The 17,431-nt window shown below is 36.4% G+C and overlaps 2 protein-coding genes across 2 annotated transcripts in view; both read right to left on the bottom strand.

The window, feature by feature from the left end:
- Positions 1–17,431, bottom strand: part of TRPM8 (transient receptor potential cation channel subfamily M member 8) — a 356,525-nt gene that overhangs the window by 7,920 nt on the left and 331,174 nt on the right. The window contains exons 20-22 of the mRNA XM_087887046.1: positions 17,097–17,274; positions 16,001–16,191; positions 1,863–1,962 (exon numbers count right to left, since the gene is read on the bottom strand). Of these exons, the coding sequence (XP_087743172.1) occupies positions 1,863–1,962; positions 16,001–16,191; positions 17,097–17,274 (469 nt within the window). The remainder of the gene's footprint in view (positions 1–1,862; positions 1,963–16,000; positions 16,192–17,096; positions 17,275–17,431) is intronic.
- On the bottom strand, positions 3,036–5,646 carry LOC148116644 (uncharacterized). The gene has a single exon (XM_087885288.1). It carries the CDS (start codon positions 3,861–3,863, stop codon positions 3,036–3,038), a length of 828 nt encoding a protein of 275 aa, XP_087741414.1. The 5' UTR covers positions 3,864–5,646.

Raw genomic sequence — 17,431 nt, 5'->3', positions numbered from 1 at the left:
CTCCTGAGAAGACTGATAAAGGAGAGCCTTTCACGCTTGGGAAGAAGATTAGAGCAAATGGACTTTGCTAAGAGGAGAATCTTTTATGCCGTTGGTGCCTTTTTGTAGGTTTTGTTTTTAATGTGTTTTATTATTAAACTAAATAGTTTCTCTAGACTCTACTGTCAACTTCCATGCTTTAGTGCGTTTGTGTGCGTATCGGGTCACGGTCCATTCGAATACAGAACCCCTCCTTCACATTTTGCCAATATGTAAGATAGAACATTTGTTGGTTGAGATTTGGAGTTGCCAATTGTTTGACCATTCTGATAGATAGTCAAGGTCTTTTTCTAGAGTAGCAGCATTGTCAGTGGTGTTGAATAGTTTTACATCATCAGTGAAGAGAACTCAGTTGCTTATAATATGATTGCAAAGGTCCTTTATGTAAAGTATAAAGAGTGTGGGTCCTAAAACACTGCCTTGGGGGACACTGCTGTTAACTGGTACAGGGTTTGATAGGGCGTTCCCTATTTTGACTACTTGTTGCCTGTTTGATAGGACTGCAGCTATCCATTTATGCAGGGATCTGGAAATGCCATAAGATTTTAGTTTTAGAAGTAGCTTTAGAAGTACTACAGAATCAAAGGCTTTACAGAAATCTATATAAATTGCGTCTATTGCTTTACCCTGGTCGAGTTGTGAAGTCCATATGTTTTTGCAGTGTAGGAGTTGCAGATTGCAGGACAGTTTTTTTCTGAAGCCAAACTGCTTGTTAGAGAGGAAGTTGTTTGTCTCTAAGAAGAGGGTATTGGATTGGTTTATGATTGATTCCATGACTTTGCATGTGACGCAACATAATAAGATTGGTCTGTAATTTTCAACTAGGCTAGGGTCACTCTTTTTGAAAATAGGGATGACTGTGGCTAGTGATCATAAACTAGGCCAGGAGCTGGATTTGAAAGGTATTTCATAGATTATGCTAAGAGGTTCTGCTCTGGTGGTTGAGAGCTTTTTAAAGAAGTAGGCACATAATCCATCAGGGCCAATAGATAGAGATGGTTTTAGGTTGTGTAATGCCTTTATAATGGCATCTTCTGTGAAATCGACATGTATTAGATCATCTCCATGATGCATGACAAATAGGTAATATTGTCATGTTATTACTCTCCAATCCCATGAACAAAGTTCAAGAGAATACAGATTTTCAAAGGAGGGGATGCCTTTTCTTTCTATAATTATTTTTAGTGTTAAACAAAAAGTCTTGCAGTTGTCTTGAATTCCGGCAATGTAAAGATTCAGCAGGAGTCTTTATTTACTAGCTTCCATTCCACAGACCCATTGCATATGTACTACTGAATCATAAAGAAAGGGCTCAGATGCAAAGCTTTTGTCATCATTTATTGGCCTCTTTAATTTCACTTTTATGCTTATACTGCTAGATCATAAATGGCACTTTTAAAAACATCAGATAGAAATCCAGCAAGAGTATCTGCAATAATGTATGAATAAAATCCATGGTGATCATCTTCATATTTAGGTTCTCGTCGTTCCACTGCTGTTAAGTAAAATTAATCACTTTTTTTTACTAAGCTGCCCAGAGTCACTGAGAGTGAGCCATATAAAATTTCTAAATAAATATTATTTTTAAAAAGATTTAAACATTCAAGATAGTATTTTGGCATTCGAGGCTTTAAAAAATTCCCAGGTATTACAAATCCCTAATAGATTGTCTATCATTCTTCAAAACAGAATCAATAAATGGTATTTTAATCAACTGATTTATGTTTTTATAATTATTAAAATCTGTCACTATATATTCTTAGCTTTTAATTTCAAAGCAAACTGGAAACTGAACAGACAAACAGAAAAGAAAGTTGACATACTCTTCAGGTGAATCACTGGGCTTGATGTTGATTTTCACAAGGTAATTTTCTTTCATGACAGCTTCCCATGCCAAAGTTTCATTATCTTCATTTCTTGAACCTTCAACATACAAAATCCATACCACCATGTATAGTAGTGTTTTATTGACAAAAGGAACACAGTTGGTAGAGATATAATCTAAAAGGGTAATCCAGACTTGCTTCAACTGTACACTGTGCATATGTGCATCCACGCACACACACATACATACATGCAGCTATGCATGTTTATTTAAAAGGTGTTCACATTCTTAAGTATTCGAAGGACTACACCAGTGGTGGGTTTCTACCGGTTCGCCCAGGTTTGAGCGAACCGGTAGCAGCGGCAGTGTGAGGCTCCGCCCTCCCACCCGGATGCTCTGAGCATGTGCAGAAGTGCCACACGTGAGCGTGCTCACAGTTCCAAACCAGTAGCGAAGGTAAGCGAAAACCACTACTGGACTACATCCTTAACAGAGCTTTACCCACCTACAAATACAGCCCCCTCCCCATATAGTTCCTTTATATTATTCTGTTTTCATTATGGACAGTACACGAATATACTGAGACATGGATAATATTTTGATAATCATATTCACATTCCTGTTTTCTTTAATGATACATAATGATGACTAAACATTTTGTTTAGTCAAACTTCAATTTTTAAAAAATTATAATTTTGCATTTTTCATTAGTGCACATATTTTCATTGGTTAGCTTCCATCTGTTCCAGTTTTGAAAAAACATTTTCCTTAAACAAATAGTAAGTGTTGATATTTCTTCTTTTGAAATTGTGTAATCCAATGGGTGGTGATTATACTGTTGCTGAGCTTCCATTAGTCTTAATGTTTTGCTGACTAGTAGTTCAGTATTATAATCCATGAATAGTCTTAAATATAACATGTATGGTAAACATGAAAAAAGCATGGTAACTACCTCTATAACACTGTCATGAAAACCGTATTTATTTATTTATTTATTTATTTATTTATTAAATTTTTATACCGCCCCCTCTCCCGAAGGACTCAGGGCGGTGAACAGCCAAGATTAAAAAACATACAATATAAACATTAAAATACATTTAAAACAAAATTAAATCCAATGGCTTTCCCCAATTTAAAACCCCTTACCCATAAAATTCACCAATAAAAAATTTTAAGCCACCCCGGTTTGCCGAAATAGAAACGTTTTCAGAGCCTGGCGAAAGGTTCGGAGGTCCGGGATCAGTCGTATCCCTGGGGATAGCTCATTCCAGAGGGCGAGTGCCCCCACAGAGAAGGCTCTTCCCCGGGGGGTCACCAGTCGACATTGCCTGACCGACGGCACCCTGAGAAGACCCTCTCTGTGGGAGCAGATTGGCCGGTGGGAGGTTATCGGTGGCAGAAGGTGGTTTCGTAAATAACCGGGCCCTAAGCCATGGAGCGCTTTGAAGATGAGAACCAGTACCTTGAAGTGTACCTGGAAGACCACTGGAAGCCAATGCAGTTCGTGCAGGAGAGGTGTTACATGGGAGCGCCATGTCACCCCCATAAGTACCCATGCGGCTGCATTCTGCACCAATTGGAGCCTCCGGGTGCTCCTCAAGGGGATCCCCATGTAGAGAGCATTGCAGTAGTCCAGGCGGGAAGTGACGAGGGCATGAGTGACCGTGCATAAGGAGTCCCGATCCAGAAAGGGGCGCAACTGGCGTATCAGGCGAACCTGATAGAAAGCCCCCCTGGCCACGGCCGTCATATGCTCTTCTAAAGACAGCTGTGCATCCAGGAGGACACCCAAGTTACGCGCCCTCTCCGTGGGGGCCAATGTCTCACCCCCAATAGCCAGCGATGGCACCAGCTGGCTATATCGGGACGCCAGCAACCACAGCCATTCAGTCTTGGAGGGGTTGAGTCGGAGCCTGTTTCTCCCCATCCAGACCTGCACGGCCTCCAGGCATCGGGACATCACTTCAAGGGCATCGTTGGGGTGGTCTGGTATGGTCATGTCTACAAATTATACTCAATTTGAAGGCATCTTTATATTTTACATTCAGGAAAATGAGCATATGCATAAGGAGCCCTGTGGCACAGTGGTTAGAATGCAGTACTGCAGGCAAACTCTACCACAGCTTGGAGTTTGATTTTGATGGTGCTCAAGGTTGATTCATCCTTCCATCCTTCCAAGGTCAGTAAAATGAAGTTTGTTGAGGTCAATATGCTGACATTGTATGGCCCAGAGACTGCTATAAAACACTATGGAGTGACATATAAATCTAAGTGCTATATGCAGGATTACACATGCCTTGTATATCTTTACTGAGACCTCAGAAGCTTTGCTTCATAAGTTAAGAATTCAACTCCGCTTCTGGACAGTCCGAATTGGACCCCACAGTCTCGTTTTGACTGTGGCAGTGGAAGGCACGTCCTGAGGATCCCAGGGACATCGCTAAGTCCCTGGTTGATCCAGGAAAGCCCTTGTTCCAGAAGCGGAGTGGCAGCCATAGGCTGCGGAGGCTGTGACAACTTCAGGAAGACAGAATGGAATGACAGTGAACAGATCGGTGAGAGACTTTCACTTTTTAAATAATACTAAGAACACCCTAATTGAGAAATGAGATGGTGATGGTGAATGAATGAAGACAAACGGCAAACCTAAGGTGGATTAATTTTATTTTACCCAAGTATGTGCTTTAAAAGACTTGAATTTGCTTAATTGTTTTTTACTTTGGCTAACCGGACTGGATTGAAAGAAGGGGAAAAAATGGTATTGGGATGCCTTTGAAAGTTGTTGGCACTAGACTGTTTGATGTTTGATTGCAACATTTGGAATGGGGTTTTGGCTTATTTTTGACAAGGCAATTTTTTGATTAATTTTTAAAAGAAAGAAAGATTTTTTTTCTTTTTAAAGAACGGGAGGAGAGCACTGCCACCTACTGGAAGAGAAACTTTGTTTCTATGCTTACTTAAGTAGCAGAAGAAAGAAATATTGTAGCCAAAACAAATACAGAGAATCTGTTTGGATTGATAAGATTGAAGAGCTACTGAATGTTGTTTACACAGGTGCTCTTTCTTTTAAATTGACAAAGCCTGGGAATATACTGGAAGGCTTTGATTCTTTTTGAGTAATTATTATATGCCCAGTGAGATGTGTGACCTAGAAAAAGGCAAAAGGAAAAGTCACTCCCTGTAGGCTCTCTGGATATAAAAGAACTTGAAGGACTATTTAATTTTTTCCTTTCCCTTTCTTTTCCCCCCCTCTTTTTTAATTTTCTTATTCTAATTGCCTTTTTCTATTTTTGATTCGGGACCCCACGCATTCATATTGGATTAAGGCACTCAAGAGCCTGAAGATTTATTGCCTAATATTTTTTTCCTTTTTTTTTTTTGGAAGAGGATACTAAATTTTTGTCTTTTCCTATTTTTTTTTGTTTTATCCCTTTGGATTAGGGTTTCAGAAGAACCTGAAGAACTTGAGGAACTTTTTTTTCTTTCTCCTTTTCTTCTCTTTTCTCTTTTTCCATTTTTTTCCTCCTTTTTCCCTCCCCCTTTTGTCTAGCTGGATTTCTAAATTTCTAAATTTCTCCCTGTCCTGAAAGTGAGTTTGGTTAAAGATTGAATAAAATGAGTAGAAAAGTAGCGACGGTGAGAGCTGCAGTGATTACACCATCTTCATCACCATCTGGAGGCCAACGTTCCATCCAGACAATGTTACAACAAGAGAAAGAGAAAAAGAAAGAATCAGTGACACAAATGATTCTACAAACACTTCAAAGAATGGAACAGCAACAAAAAAAGATGGAACAGCAATTATTGCAAACAGATGAAAAGGTGGTCAATATACAACAAACAATGTTGAAATATGAAGAAAGATTGGTTAAATTGGAGGAAAGAGATGGCCAAAAAGAAGAAAAAATGAAGGAAATTGAGAACAGATTGGGAGAGGTAGAACAAGGAACATCTGGCTTAATTGGATGGGAAATGGATAAAGCAGAATTCTATTTAAGATTTCAAAATCTTAAATAGAAGATTTAAGACCAACCTTGAGCCTTGGTAGTACAGTGGTTTAAAGCACCCTGTTATTAACACAGGTGCCTGCAATTACTGCAGGTTCGAATCTTACCAGGCTCAAGGTTGACTCAGCCTTCCATCCTTTCTAAGGTAGGTTAAATGAGGACCCAGTTTGTGGGGGCAATAAGCTGACTTTGTATAAATATACAAAAGTATGAAGGCTATTTCTTAACGCATTGTAAGCCGCCCTGAGTCTCCGGAGAAGGGCGGCATATAAATCAAATTTTAAAAAAAAAATGTCGAGGAAGAAAAAGGGGAGAATTTAGCCGAGATCATGAACACGATCCTAGCGGAGGCATTAGAAGTCACTAAAGAGAAGATGATGGAAGGAATTGATGAAATTTATCGAGTGTATACTGGATATGCAATGAATAATAAGTTTCCAAGAGAAGTACATATAAGATTTACAAAGAAATCAATTAAGACACAAATTCTTCAAGCTGTTCGTGACAAGGCTTTGAAATACAAAGGGAAAGAAGTGACAGTTCTGAGACAAATTCCAAAGAAAGTGAGAGAATTAAGAAGAGGATATCAATTTTTGACCAAAGTTTTGCTGCAAAAAGGGATTAATTACAGATGGCTGTTCCCAGAAGGCAATTCCAAAGATACAGGTTAAATACAATCGACAAAGTGAGAGCCTTCTATGAGAAAGTCCTTAAAGAGAAAGAAGTAGATATGGAAGTTGAAACTCAAGCAATATTAGTTCCAATAAAATCCACGAAGAATTGATAATACTGGAAGCAACAGAAGGAGCGGTTGGCAGAGTTATGGAATATAAGGAACAACGTGAAGCTAGATCAACTAGAGCAACAAAACCTATTTATAAAGTAAGAATATGGAAGAAAGGAAATTAATTTGAATAAATGTAAATGGACACAATTTGGCCAGTAAAAGAAGAATAGTATTTCACAAACTAGAAAAATTAAAATTTGATATAATTTGTTTACAGGAAGTGCATATTAAAAAACAATATGAACAACTATTGATTCAACCAAAACTTGGCAAAACTTTTTTATCATTGTCACAAAGTAAAAAAAGAGGAGTTGCCTTGTATATTAGAAACGTACTAATGGCAGAGCAGAAATATGCCCATCCAGAAGGTAGAATTTTGATGGTGGAAATAATTGATAACAATACAAAATTACATTTAGTAGCAATTTACGCTTCTAGCAATAATCAAAGTGACTTTTATAGAAAACTACATAATAAGATAATTGAAATGGAATATGAAAATGTCTGTATGATGGGAGATTTTAATGGAATTGTGGATGAAAAATTGGACTATAAAACACACAAAACAACAAATATAGTAGAAAGGTATTGCCGAGAACTTTCTTTAAAATGATAGAGGAAATAAACTTGAAAGACATATGGAGGGAGAGAAATGGAAAAAATAGACAATATACCTTCTACTCTGATAGAATTTATCTTGGTCCAGATTAGATATGATATGGACAACAATGGAATTGACTTTAAATATTGAACAAGTGAAAATAGATACTAACCTATGGGTGGACCATAACCTGGTGATTGCTATTTGGAAAGGGCGAAAAGATAGATCTACATGGACATTAAATAACACAATATTAAAAGAGAAAGACTTTATACAGAAAATGAATTGAGAACTGGATTTTTTCTTCAAGGAAAATAAGAAAGAAACATTGACACAAAACCGTTGGGATACAATGAAGGCCTTTGCCAGAGGATTAATTATTGATTATACAAGGAAAAGAAATGTGAAGAAAAGACAAACTCTTAAAATATTGATAGATGATCATAAAATACTTGAAAAGGAATTCCAGAAAGATCCACATAAGAAAGATGTAAAAATTAAAATGGATATTATAAAGCACAAAATGGATCTACTGGAGAAGGAAGAATTAGCTCAAAAAATAAGAGCTGCCAAACAGAATTATTTTGAAAATGCAAATAAACCAGGCAGATGGTTAGCATATAAATTGAAAAAAGAAAGAGAATCAAGAAAAATAATACAACTAATTGATCATCAAGGACAGAGTAGATGTGGAAACAAAGAGATGGGGGAAATACTATACACAACTGTACAAGAAAGACATAATAGAGGAGGATAAAGTGGCAAGGTATCTACAAAAAGCAAAACTACCACAAATTCCCAAAGATGTTGAGGAGCTGTTGGATGGAAACATAACGATGATGGAACTAACTGAGGCAATTAAGTAATAGAAGAATGGAAAGGCACCAGGACCAGATGGATTGCCAGCTGAATATTATAAGATGTTATAAGAATCTTTATCGATCCCAATGCTGGAGGTTATGAATGAAGTAATGACAAAAAGAGAAATACCCAAAACATGGACCGAGGCTTATATTACATTGATTCATAAAGAAGAGACAGACCCACAACTAATTAAAAACTATAGACCTATATCCCTGCTAAATTCAAGGTTTTGGTTACCACCTTTAAAGCGCTCCATGGCATAGGACCCGGGTACCTTCGAGACCATCTTCTGCCACCAATAGCCTCCCACCGACCAGTCCGCTCCCACAGAGAGGGTCTCCTCAGGGTGCCATCAGCCAAGTTATGTCGGCTGGCGACACCCAGGGGGAGGGCCTTCTCTGTGGGAGCCCCAGCCCTGTGGAATGAACTGCCCCCGGAAATATGTAAGATCTCCGACCTCTGGGTGTTTCGCTGCGCATTGAAGACCCTGTTGTTCCACCAGGCTGGGCTATCAACATAATAATTTTAAATTGGGGTATTTTAAATTTTTGGGGTTTTAAATCGGCCAAATCTATTTAATCTATTTAGTTGTGTCTTGTGTTTTTAAATTGGCTGTACACCGCCCTGAGTCCTTCGGGAGAAGGGCGGTATAGAAATAAAATTATTATTATTATTATTATTATTATTATTATTATTATTATTATTATTATTATTATTATTATTATTATTAAATGCGGACTATAAAATCTTTGCTACAATATTGGCAGAAAGGCTTAAGAGATATTTGAATAATTTTATACATTCTGACCAAAATGGATTCCTGCCAAAAAGACAAATTAGAGACAATATAAGAATAATTTTGGATATTTTAGAATATTATGAGGCTCATCCTGAAAAGCAGATGGCTTTGATATTTCTAGGTGCACAAAAAGCCTTTGACAACATGAATTGGTGATTTATGATGTTACAAATGGAGGAGATGGGCTTTGGAAAGAAATTTCTTCAGGCAATTGAAGCTATATACTGCAAACAAAAGGCCAAGGTCATGATAAATGGAGAATTGTCTGACTTTATTGAAATAGAAAAAGGCACTAGACAAGGATGTCCACTGTCCCCACTATTGTTTATATTGACATTGGAAGTTTTAACTAGAAATATTAGAGAAGAAAAAGAGATAAAAGGTATGAAAATTTGGAAAGAAGAATATAAGTTGCAAGCTTTTGCAGATGATCTGGTCTTTATTATTATTATTATTATTATTGAAAAAGTTTTTCAAATACAAATTTTTCCCCCTTTTTTCCCCCCTCCTCCCTAACCCCCCTCCCCCTCCCCTCCCCCTATGACTTCTTCATAATAAAACCCAAATTCATAACAGATTATATAATACTTTACCATCCCCTTACTCCATCCCCATATACTGACCCTTTATTTCTAATAAAATTATCATATCCCCCTTATACTATACATTTCAAAATGACATTCTACTATAACTCCTAATTTAGCATAATAATAAATCAAATCTTTTATGTATATTAATCTAACATTTCAAAACAACCTTCCGCTATAGAACTATATAATAAATCCTAATTTAACATTTATTCAGTTCATAATCTACCCATTTCCTTCACCCTCATCGTTATATCTCTTAACTCAAATCTTTTACATATATTCATATCTAAACATAATATCCCTTTTCTTAAACTAAACAATCAATAAACTAACCTGTCTCCACCCACTTTCCTACAAGACTAACATACTTAATAAATCTTAATATCTTTATTCTTCTGCCCACTCCCCTAAAAAATATTCCCTTATGTAAATAAAATCCTCTTAAAAAGACTTTAGGCTTGTAATCCATATAATATCTTCTGTAATGTCATTCAGCTGGATTGTAAACTCCATCACCCGTGTTAGGGTAACATCACATCCTAATTCCAACAGTATGTTCGGTATCTTCAATTACCATCTGCCCCCATCAATAGCAAATATCTTCATATTAAAAAAACAACAACCACCCGAGTGACTTTATATTTGTATTCCATATAGTGTCTGTAGAGGTGTCTTTTATCCAAATTATTAATTCCAACCACCGTAATAGGGTAACAACCAGATCTTCTGCGTGCCCCAATCCCATAACTCTCTTGCCTTATAACTCAGCATAAACGTAGTATATATATCAAAGAATCCGAAAAAAAAAGATAGTTCCAATCCATTCAATTTAAGGCCCTTTTCACATCCCAAAAGTACAGCACTGCAGAGGTCTGTCACTCTCCTCAGGATAAAATAAACCAATACTTTGCCAATTATCTTTTCATATATTCAATCATCTCTTAAATAACTGGCATTACACTGTTGTTTAGTTTAAAAGTTTTTGTTTTTGTGAGACCTGCTTCTTCTTTTCTTGACTTTTTGTGGGTTGGATCTCCATCCTGAATTCCTTTCTGTAAATTGTATATCGACTATTTGGTTTTCATGCTGATCTATAACTTGATCTTATTGGTTTTGCTTTTGTGGCTTAAATCTTTCTAGTTCTATAGATTGTATATCAACTGATTGATTTCCATGCTGGTTTGTGACTTGATAAGTCGTTACATTAGAATCCGGAACCGCCTGTCTTGTATTAAATAGTCCAGCTGAGACCTCTGAAAGAGAATCCAAAAGCGGCTCATCTGTAGAGACCTCTGTAACTTCTTGTTTCTTCATTACTTCCATCTCCTTCTGCTTTTCTTGAATTTCTATCTCTTGTTGATTTTGCTTTTTAAGGACCTTGTAGTAAAATTCTTCCGCTTTTTCAACAGTATTTAACTGATATCTTTCTCCTTGATATCTCAATATTATACCCACTGGAACATCCCACCTGAATAAAATATTTTGTTTTTTTAGCTCAGTCACCAAGAGTCCAAATTTCTTTCTATCTTTTAACATCTTAGGCAGCAGTTCTTTATATATCCAGATTTTTCTCCCATACAGTTGTAGAGTAGAATTAAAGGATTTTTGCACAATATCATTTCTTATTTCTTTATCTGTAAAGTAAATCACCACATCTCTAGGCAGTTGCCTTTGCTTTGCAATCCAAGAATTTACTCTATAGGCCTTGTCAATTTTACAAGATACCTCCTCAGGATGAACCTTTAAAATCCCAGCCAGAACTTGAGCAGATATTTTTCTTAGATCATCTCTGTTATTTTCCTGTAACCCTCTCATTCTGACCGCAAATTCTGTGAGCCTGTATTGCATCATTACAACTTCTCTTTCAATCCCTTGCTTTATATCTTCTGCATTGTAAGTCTCGTGACCAGCTTCCTTTTTAGACTTTACTTCTAAACTATTGTCTTGAATATTTATCAAATCATTTTCAATTCTTTGTATTTTATTGTACAAATTATAAATCTTATCATCAACTTCCTCCATTTTAGACTCTAATAATTTGATATTTGTATCCATCTTTATAACAACTTCTGAAAAAGCATTAGTCACTGTTACAATCTTTCGTTGCAGATTATCAGACTTTAGTTGTATCATTTCTTTAATTTCCTGCCTTAATTTTTCAAATTTCTGGTTCACAGTCTCATGATATTTTGCCATTTCCTTCTGAAGAAATTCTTTTAAATTAAAACCATTCTGAAAAGTCTGTAGGCTCAGAGCTTGTTCAGATAATTGTGGATGGGGGAGCGCCCCCCCCCCCACTGCTTGTCTGTCAGGCTTCATTAACTTTAACGCCATCCTGCCACACAAAAAAGCTCTTTTTTAAAAAGAAAACTTTTCCCCAAACAAGATCAAATACAGATCTCCAAGAAAAAAGAAACTTAAAATGGATATTTTCCTTCTAGTCTAGCCGGCACTGTATATTTCGCTACTGTGTAGCTTATTACGGAAGGACTTTCACTTTCGGCTTTCTTCTTCTCAAGCCTCAGCAGTTGCCATTTTAAACTTATTTTTTCCGTTCAAATAGAAACACTTGTAAAATCATTAAAAATACTTGCGATTAGGGTCCCAGGTACAAATCTCGCTCTCTTCAATTAAACCATCTGTTATTTTATTAATTGATCCAGTCCCGGCGCCTAGCTCTGCAAAAAAAAAAAGCAGAGTCCTCCCAAAGCCCAGAGCATCGGCGAGGGAAAATAGGGAGCCCCGCTCTGCTCGTCCCCAAGAGCAAAAAAAAAACTCTGGGGACTTCGCAGAGGGCTCTACCTGCCCTCGCCTGCTCTGACTCACATTTCCATCAGGAAATGGAGTTTTTCGAGCCGCCTTTCAGATGTAAAGGCGGCTCTTTACAGGCAACGGGGCTGGCGGTCACGGAGGACCGTCTGGCGGCAACGGAAGCCAGACAGGAAGTCGATCTGGTCTTTAGCCTTGTTTTTGAACTGGGAGAGGATTAAAAAATATCATTATTTGAAGATTCCAGTCTGGGTATCTACAACTGAAGCTTTTTCATATCCAGTGATATTCAAAGGGGAACAAATTGTTAGATATAGTGAATTATTGGATGAAAAGGGTGAACTTAAATTAAAACAAGAAGATCAGGGATTTAAGATGGATTGGTTTTTATACATGCAAATATTTTCTAGATATTGAGAAGATCTCAAACAAGAAGTCTTTTATAATGTTTTAACTACTTTAGATAAGATATTATGGGTTCTGATGACCATGTAATTAAAAAGTTATATGGATATTTGCTAGAAGTAAAATTGGAAGAACAAGTTAAAGAATCAATGATAGCATGGGGGAAAAATTTCGGTTATGGTATTGATTTAGAGAAATGGCAAAAATTGTGGTCACATAATTATAAAATGACAATGTCTACAGCATATAAGGAGAACTTGTATAAGATGTTTTACAGGTGGCATTTACCCCTGACAAAGATAGCCAGAATGTTCAAGAATAAATTGGAGAAGTGTTGGAAGTGTCATCAGACCCCAGGATCTTATTACCATATGTGGTGGACATGTGTAGAAGCAAGGAGATTTTGGACTAAAATACACACATGGTTGGAAAAAATGACAAAGAGACATATTAACCTTAAACCAGAGATATTTTTATTAGGGATCTTACCAGAGACATTTAATAAAGAATTGCAATATTTAATTGTGAATATTTTAACAGCGGCTAGAATTGTATTTGCAAAAAATTGGAAAGGAGAGAAGATAATTACTGATGAAGAAATTATTAAGAAAATGTTGGATTGTGCTGAAATGAGTAGATTGACACTTGAAATAAGAGAACAGGAAGATAAACAATATTATTTGATATAGGAGCTATTTTATCAATGGATAGATAATAAAGCATGGAGATGAAATATTATATATGAAATGAAATTTGGATAAAATGTTTAAATGCTTGTTTTTTGTTAGAGGAAAGAATATTTGTTATATAATGAGACTTTGAAAATTTTGAGAGCATGAAATGATTTTAACCAATCGAAATACTGTCTGTAATTGTTTGGAAGGATGATGTCTTTACGTAGTTTTTGTTTAAAAAATAAAAAAACTTTTTGCAAAAAAAATAAGTTAAGAATTCATAAGCTAAGAATTCCAGCACCCTGTTAAAATTGAACTTAACACACTGACTGAGACACTCATAATGTTGATCAGGTGTCATACAAGCCTGTCTCTATGAAAGCAGGTATAACTATTTCATCCATCCCTATTTTTGAATATGAACTAATTAGTTCATATTCTAAGTTTTGCTTAGAAAGTGTTGGATTCGATATCCAACAAAAACTATTTACTGTTAACATACAATGTTACAGGATGGCAGATTCCAACTGGATGTTTGAAAAGCACTTCAACAATAGAGGCACTAAATAGGTGAGGTGGTGGGCTCTTTTTCACCACGTATGTTCATTTGGAGGCTAGACAGTCATCTGTTGGGGGAAACTTTAAAACTTGGATTCTTGTCTTGATCAAATAGCACTTTACAAATCTTACAATTCTATAATTCATTATTAAATGGTTAGGCTTAACAAAGTAATTTGTAGAGGATCACAAGGCTGACTCAAGGAAGAGGTCAAGACGATAATTAGTCTTGAGTCCCTTCATGCCTACAAGAGATCTAAGTGCAGCCCACCTTGATTTCCGTTGACCCTTATCTACCACCAAGTTGCCTTAATGGTTAGTAGTTCAGATTCTTGTAGAGAGTGTTAGCATGCAATAAACCTGTATTCATTTGAACCGTCTTGGCTCCTTATTTCCTGGGCTTGACATAATTGCTCTTAATAAGGAGAGGTATCTGGAGAATTCAGTAGTTATTTTTTAATGGCAAAAAATGTGATATCACAATGCAAGCTCTGTATTATATATGTAATATATTGCATATCACAACATATAAAAGGAGGAGAGTTTGCATCATGATGTGTCAGGTGCAAAAGATCAGATACACAAATGAAAGCTCAATTTAACTGATTTATTGCTAAAAAAAGCCAATGCTCAGGAATCTTCTCAACTAACAGTTAATTATCTTTTGGAATTGGAATTAACTTTTAATTCCATCCCCAGATGCTGCCACTCCTTCTCATATATGATACTTGTTTTGCCATTTGCCCTCTTATCTGCTCCCCTGCAGATATCATGCAAAAAAATTTAAATATTAAATGTTAGTAGTATTTTCTTCTTTTCTGAATGACAAAAAATGTTTATGGTGCAAAGTAAAAACTGAGCAGTCAAAACACAGGACAAGATTAATCAAATAAACTGTTGATTCCAGGAAATAGCACTTTAAGAGAAATACTTTTTTGGAGGGAAGGAATCCTCAGAACTACATTTAATTGATTTGAATGGTTAATGAAGTAATTCTTACATAAAATTCATCACCAATAAATGTTAATCACATAATCACAGAATATGCATCCCCTTAATAATGAACACTAAGTACAGCATTCTTGTTACTATGTGCTTTTCTGCTACTCTGTTATAATATCTGTATATACTGATGAGGTCATCATGGCTATAGTTTCTAAATCTATGTAAATATTCATGGGGAAGAATGTATCAGACTTATCATCAGGGAACGGGAGAAAAGTCAAAGTTGAAAAGATGGAGCACTTTGGGATCTAAATTTAGTATAGAATGGCACCATACCTGAATAAGACAAATTTGCTGATAAACCAATTAAACAAAGCAGGTTGTGACAATTATGTGTTCTAATAACTGAATAATGGCAAGGACATTCTCAGTTTAAAAAGTGCTGGGTGATATGTACATAAACATAGACAGCAGGGGTGGGTTTCAAAACCCGTCGCTACTGGTTCACTCGTGGGCACGCACGTGCTTGCGTCCCCTGCGCGCAACCCCCTGTGCTGCCTTTCCCCCCTGCGCATGAGCACACGATCCTCCCCATGCCCCATTTTGGGCCTAGTAGGCCTCCCTGAAGCCTCCAGACTTCTGTTAGGTTCATTTTTCGCCCTCCCCAGGCTCCGGAGGCTTTCCTGGAGTCTCCAGGAGGGCGAAAATGGGCTCCCCCGGCCCTCTGGACGCCTTCTGGAGGCCAGAAACGGCTTGTTTCCAGACTTCCGGTAGGCCTGTTGTTTGCCCTCCCAGAGCCTCTGTGCGAGCCCTATACTTACCTAGCATCCAAAATGTGCTGCATGGAGACTCCTGGGTGGGGCGGCATGGGCATGCATGCCCATCTCCCACATGTGCAGCAGAGACCCGTAAATCAGCTGGTCGGTGGGAGGTGTGGACACATGTGTGGTGGAGCTGACCTAGGGCAATGGCTCGCATGCCTGCAGAAATGGGTCTGTGTGCCACCTGTGGCACGTGTGACATAGGTTCGCCATCATGGTAATATAGCAATAATCATAATTTATCTTTTTTAAAAAATAAAATAAATCTTATTTTGCTTCCCCTTCTACCATTTAGTATCTGATGAAAATAACTTACAGCAAATGGATGATTCTCTATATTCATTTTTACAACAGCATTTAAAAAGTTTCCTCATCACCATGTAGATATAGGCAAAGATGACAAATGGAAATGGTATAGCTAATCGGCTGCAGTATTCTTGAACCAAGAAGTAGCGCTGGAACTTCCATACTTGGTCATTATTCTCCTGAACTGATCCAACAGTATATCTAAAGGAAAAATTAACACATGAGATTAGTCCCATAATCTTTTCTTTAAAAAAATTACTGCTTTAACGTTCTAATTTTCACCTAGGTCTTTGACAAAGGCAAATGAGACTATTTGTTTCTTTCCATCTAGTCACTTGCCATACTTTGTTGATATTATTTAATTTTTGTTTGCTATGAGTTGTTGGGAGTTGGGTAGCATACAAGTTTAATAAATGATTATTATTGTTTTATTAATAAGAAACAGAAACAAAAAAATGCTTTATGTATTTCATATATAATTCATATCAAACCCCTTTTCCATATATTTTATTATATTAGCATAGATACATCTTGTAGTTCACATTTAATTTGCATAGAAGTACTCCACTTACTAAGAATAAATTTCCTACTATATCAAATGCAAGCCTTAATAATATTTCTTCAGGTCTGTAATATTCTGTTGTATTTGTTTCAAATATATTGTTCTTTCCAGGGAAACATCAGAAGCTAAAAGTAAGTTGTCCTGTTTATATCTAGGACTTTTTAAAATGTAATTTTATTATGTTTCTTCTTGTTTAATTTGGTATTTCTGTACAAAGTACAGGAGAGAGGCAAGTATTTTAAAATTGAGTGAGATTTATTTTGAAATTTGATACTTTTGATACTACTTTATTAATTAAAATTACTGCATTGCTATTGATCCATTTATGTCCTAATATTACTAAGCAGCAAAAAGATGAAAGTAACAAAATTATGCTTCCCATATCAGCCAAAACTTCCAGCTAATTAGAATGAACTAATCTAGTTTATTCATTTACAAATAAACAAATAAATAAATTAAAGAGCAATGGAACTCAGCTTGAGGAAGACTTTAAAAGCCAGCAATGCTGACTTTTGGAAGTGGGAAGCATTCCAACCAAACATACCCAAACATGGCTATTAATAAATTAACTAAGAGGATATTGGTGGACAGCATGTAGATGCACACTAATGGAATAGTAATCCACTCAGGAAAACGGGGGAGGTTATTGGAATCCACTTCTACACACAGAGGCTTGGATTCATTTCCAAGGAAGGTACAGCTATCAAAATCGTATGTGGTACCTATTATAAAAGGAAGAAACAGAAAACAATATTAAATTGTCAGAAGAACTGATATATTTTGATACTAAGTTATTGACTGTAGTACATGATTTTAGTATCAGAAACACAGCAATAATTATTTTATATTAAATGTGAATTGTACCAAATCATTCAGATT

This window comes from Pantherophis guttatus, chromosome 1 (assembly GCF_059756535.1).
Source record: "Pantherophis guttatus breed Tessera chromosome 1, ASM5975653v1, whole genome shotgun sequence".
Lineage (NCBI taxonomy): Eukaryota > Metazoa > Chordata > Lepidosauria > Squamata > Colubridae > Pantherophis > Pantherophis guttatus.
This window is presented reverse-complemented; position numbering and strand designations above follow the sequence as displayed.

What these genes read in the sequence shown, in the direction of transcription:
- LOC148116644 (XM_087885288.1), bottom strand. Translation starts at nt 3,863, where the DNA reads ATGACCATACCAGACCACCCCAACGATGCCCTTGAAGTGATGTCCCGA.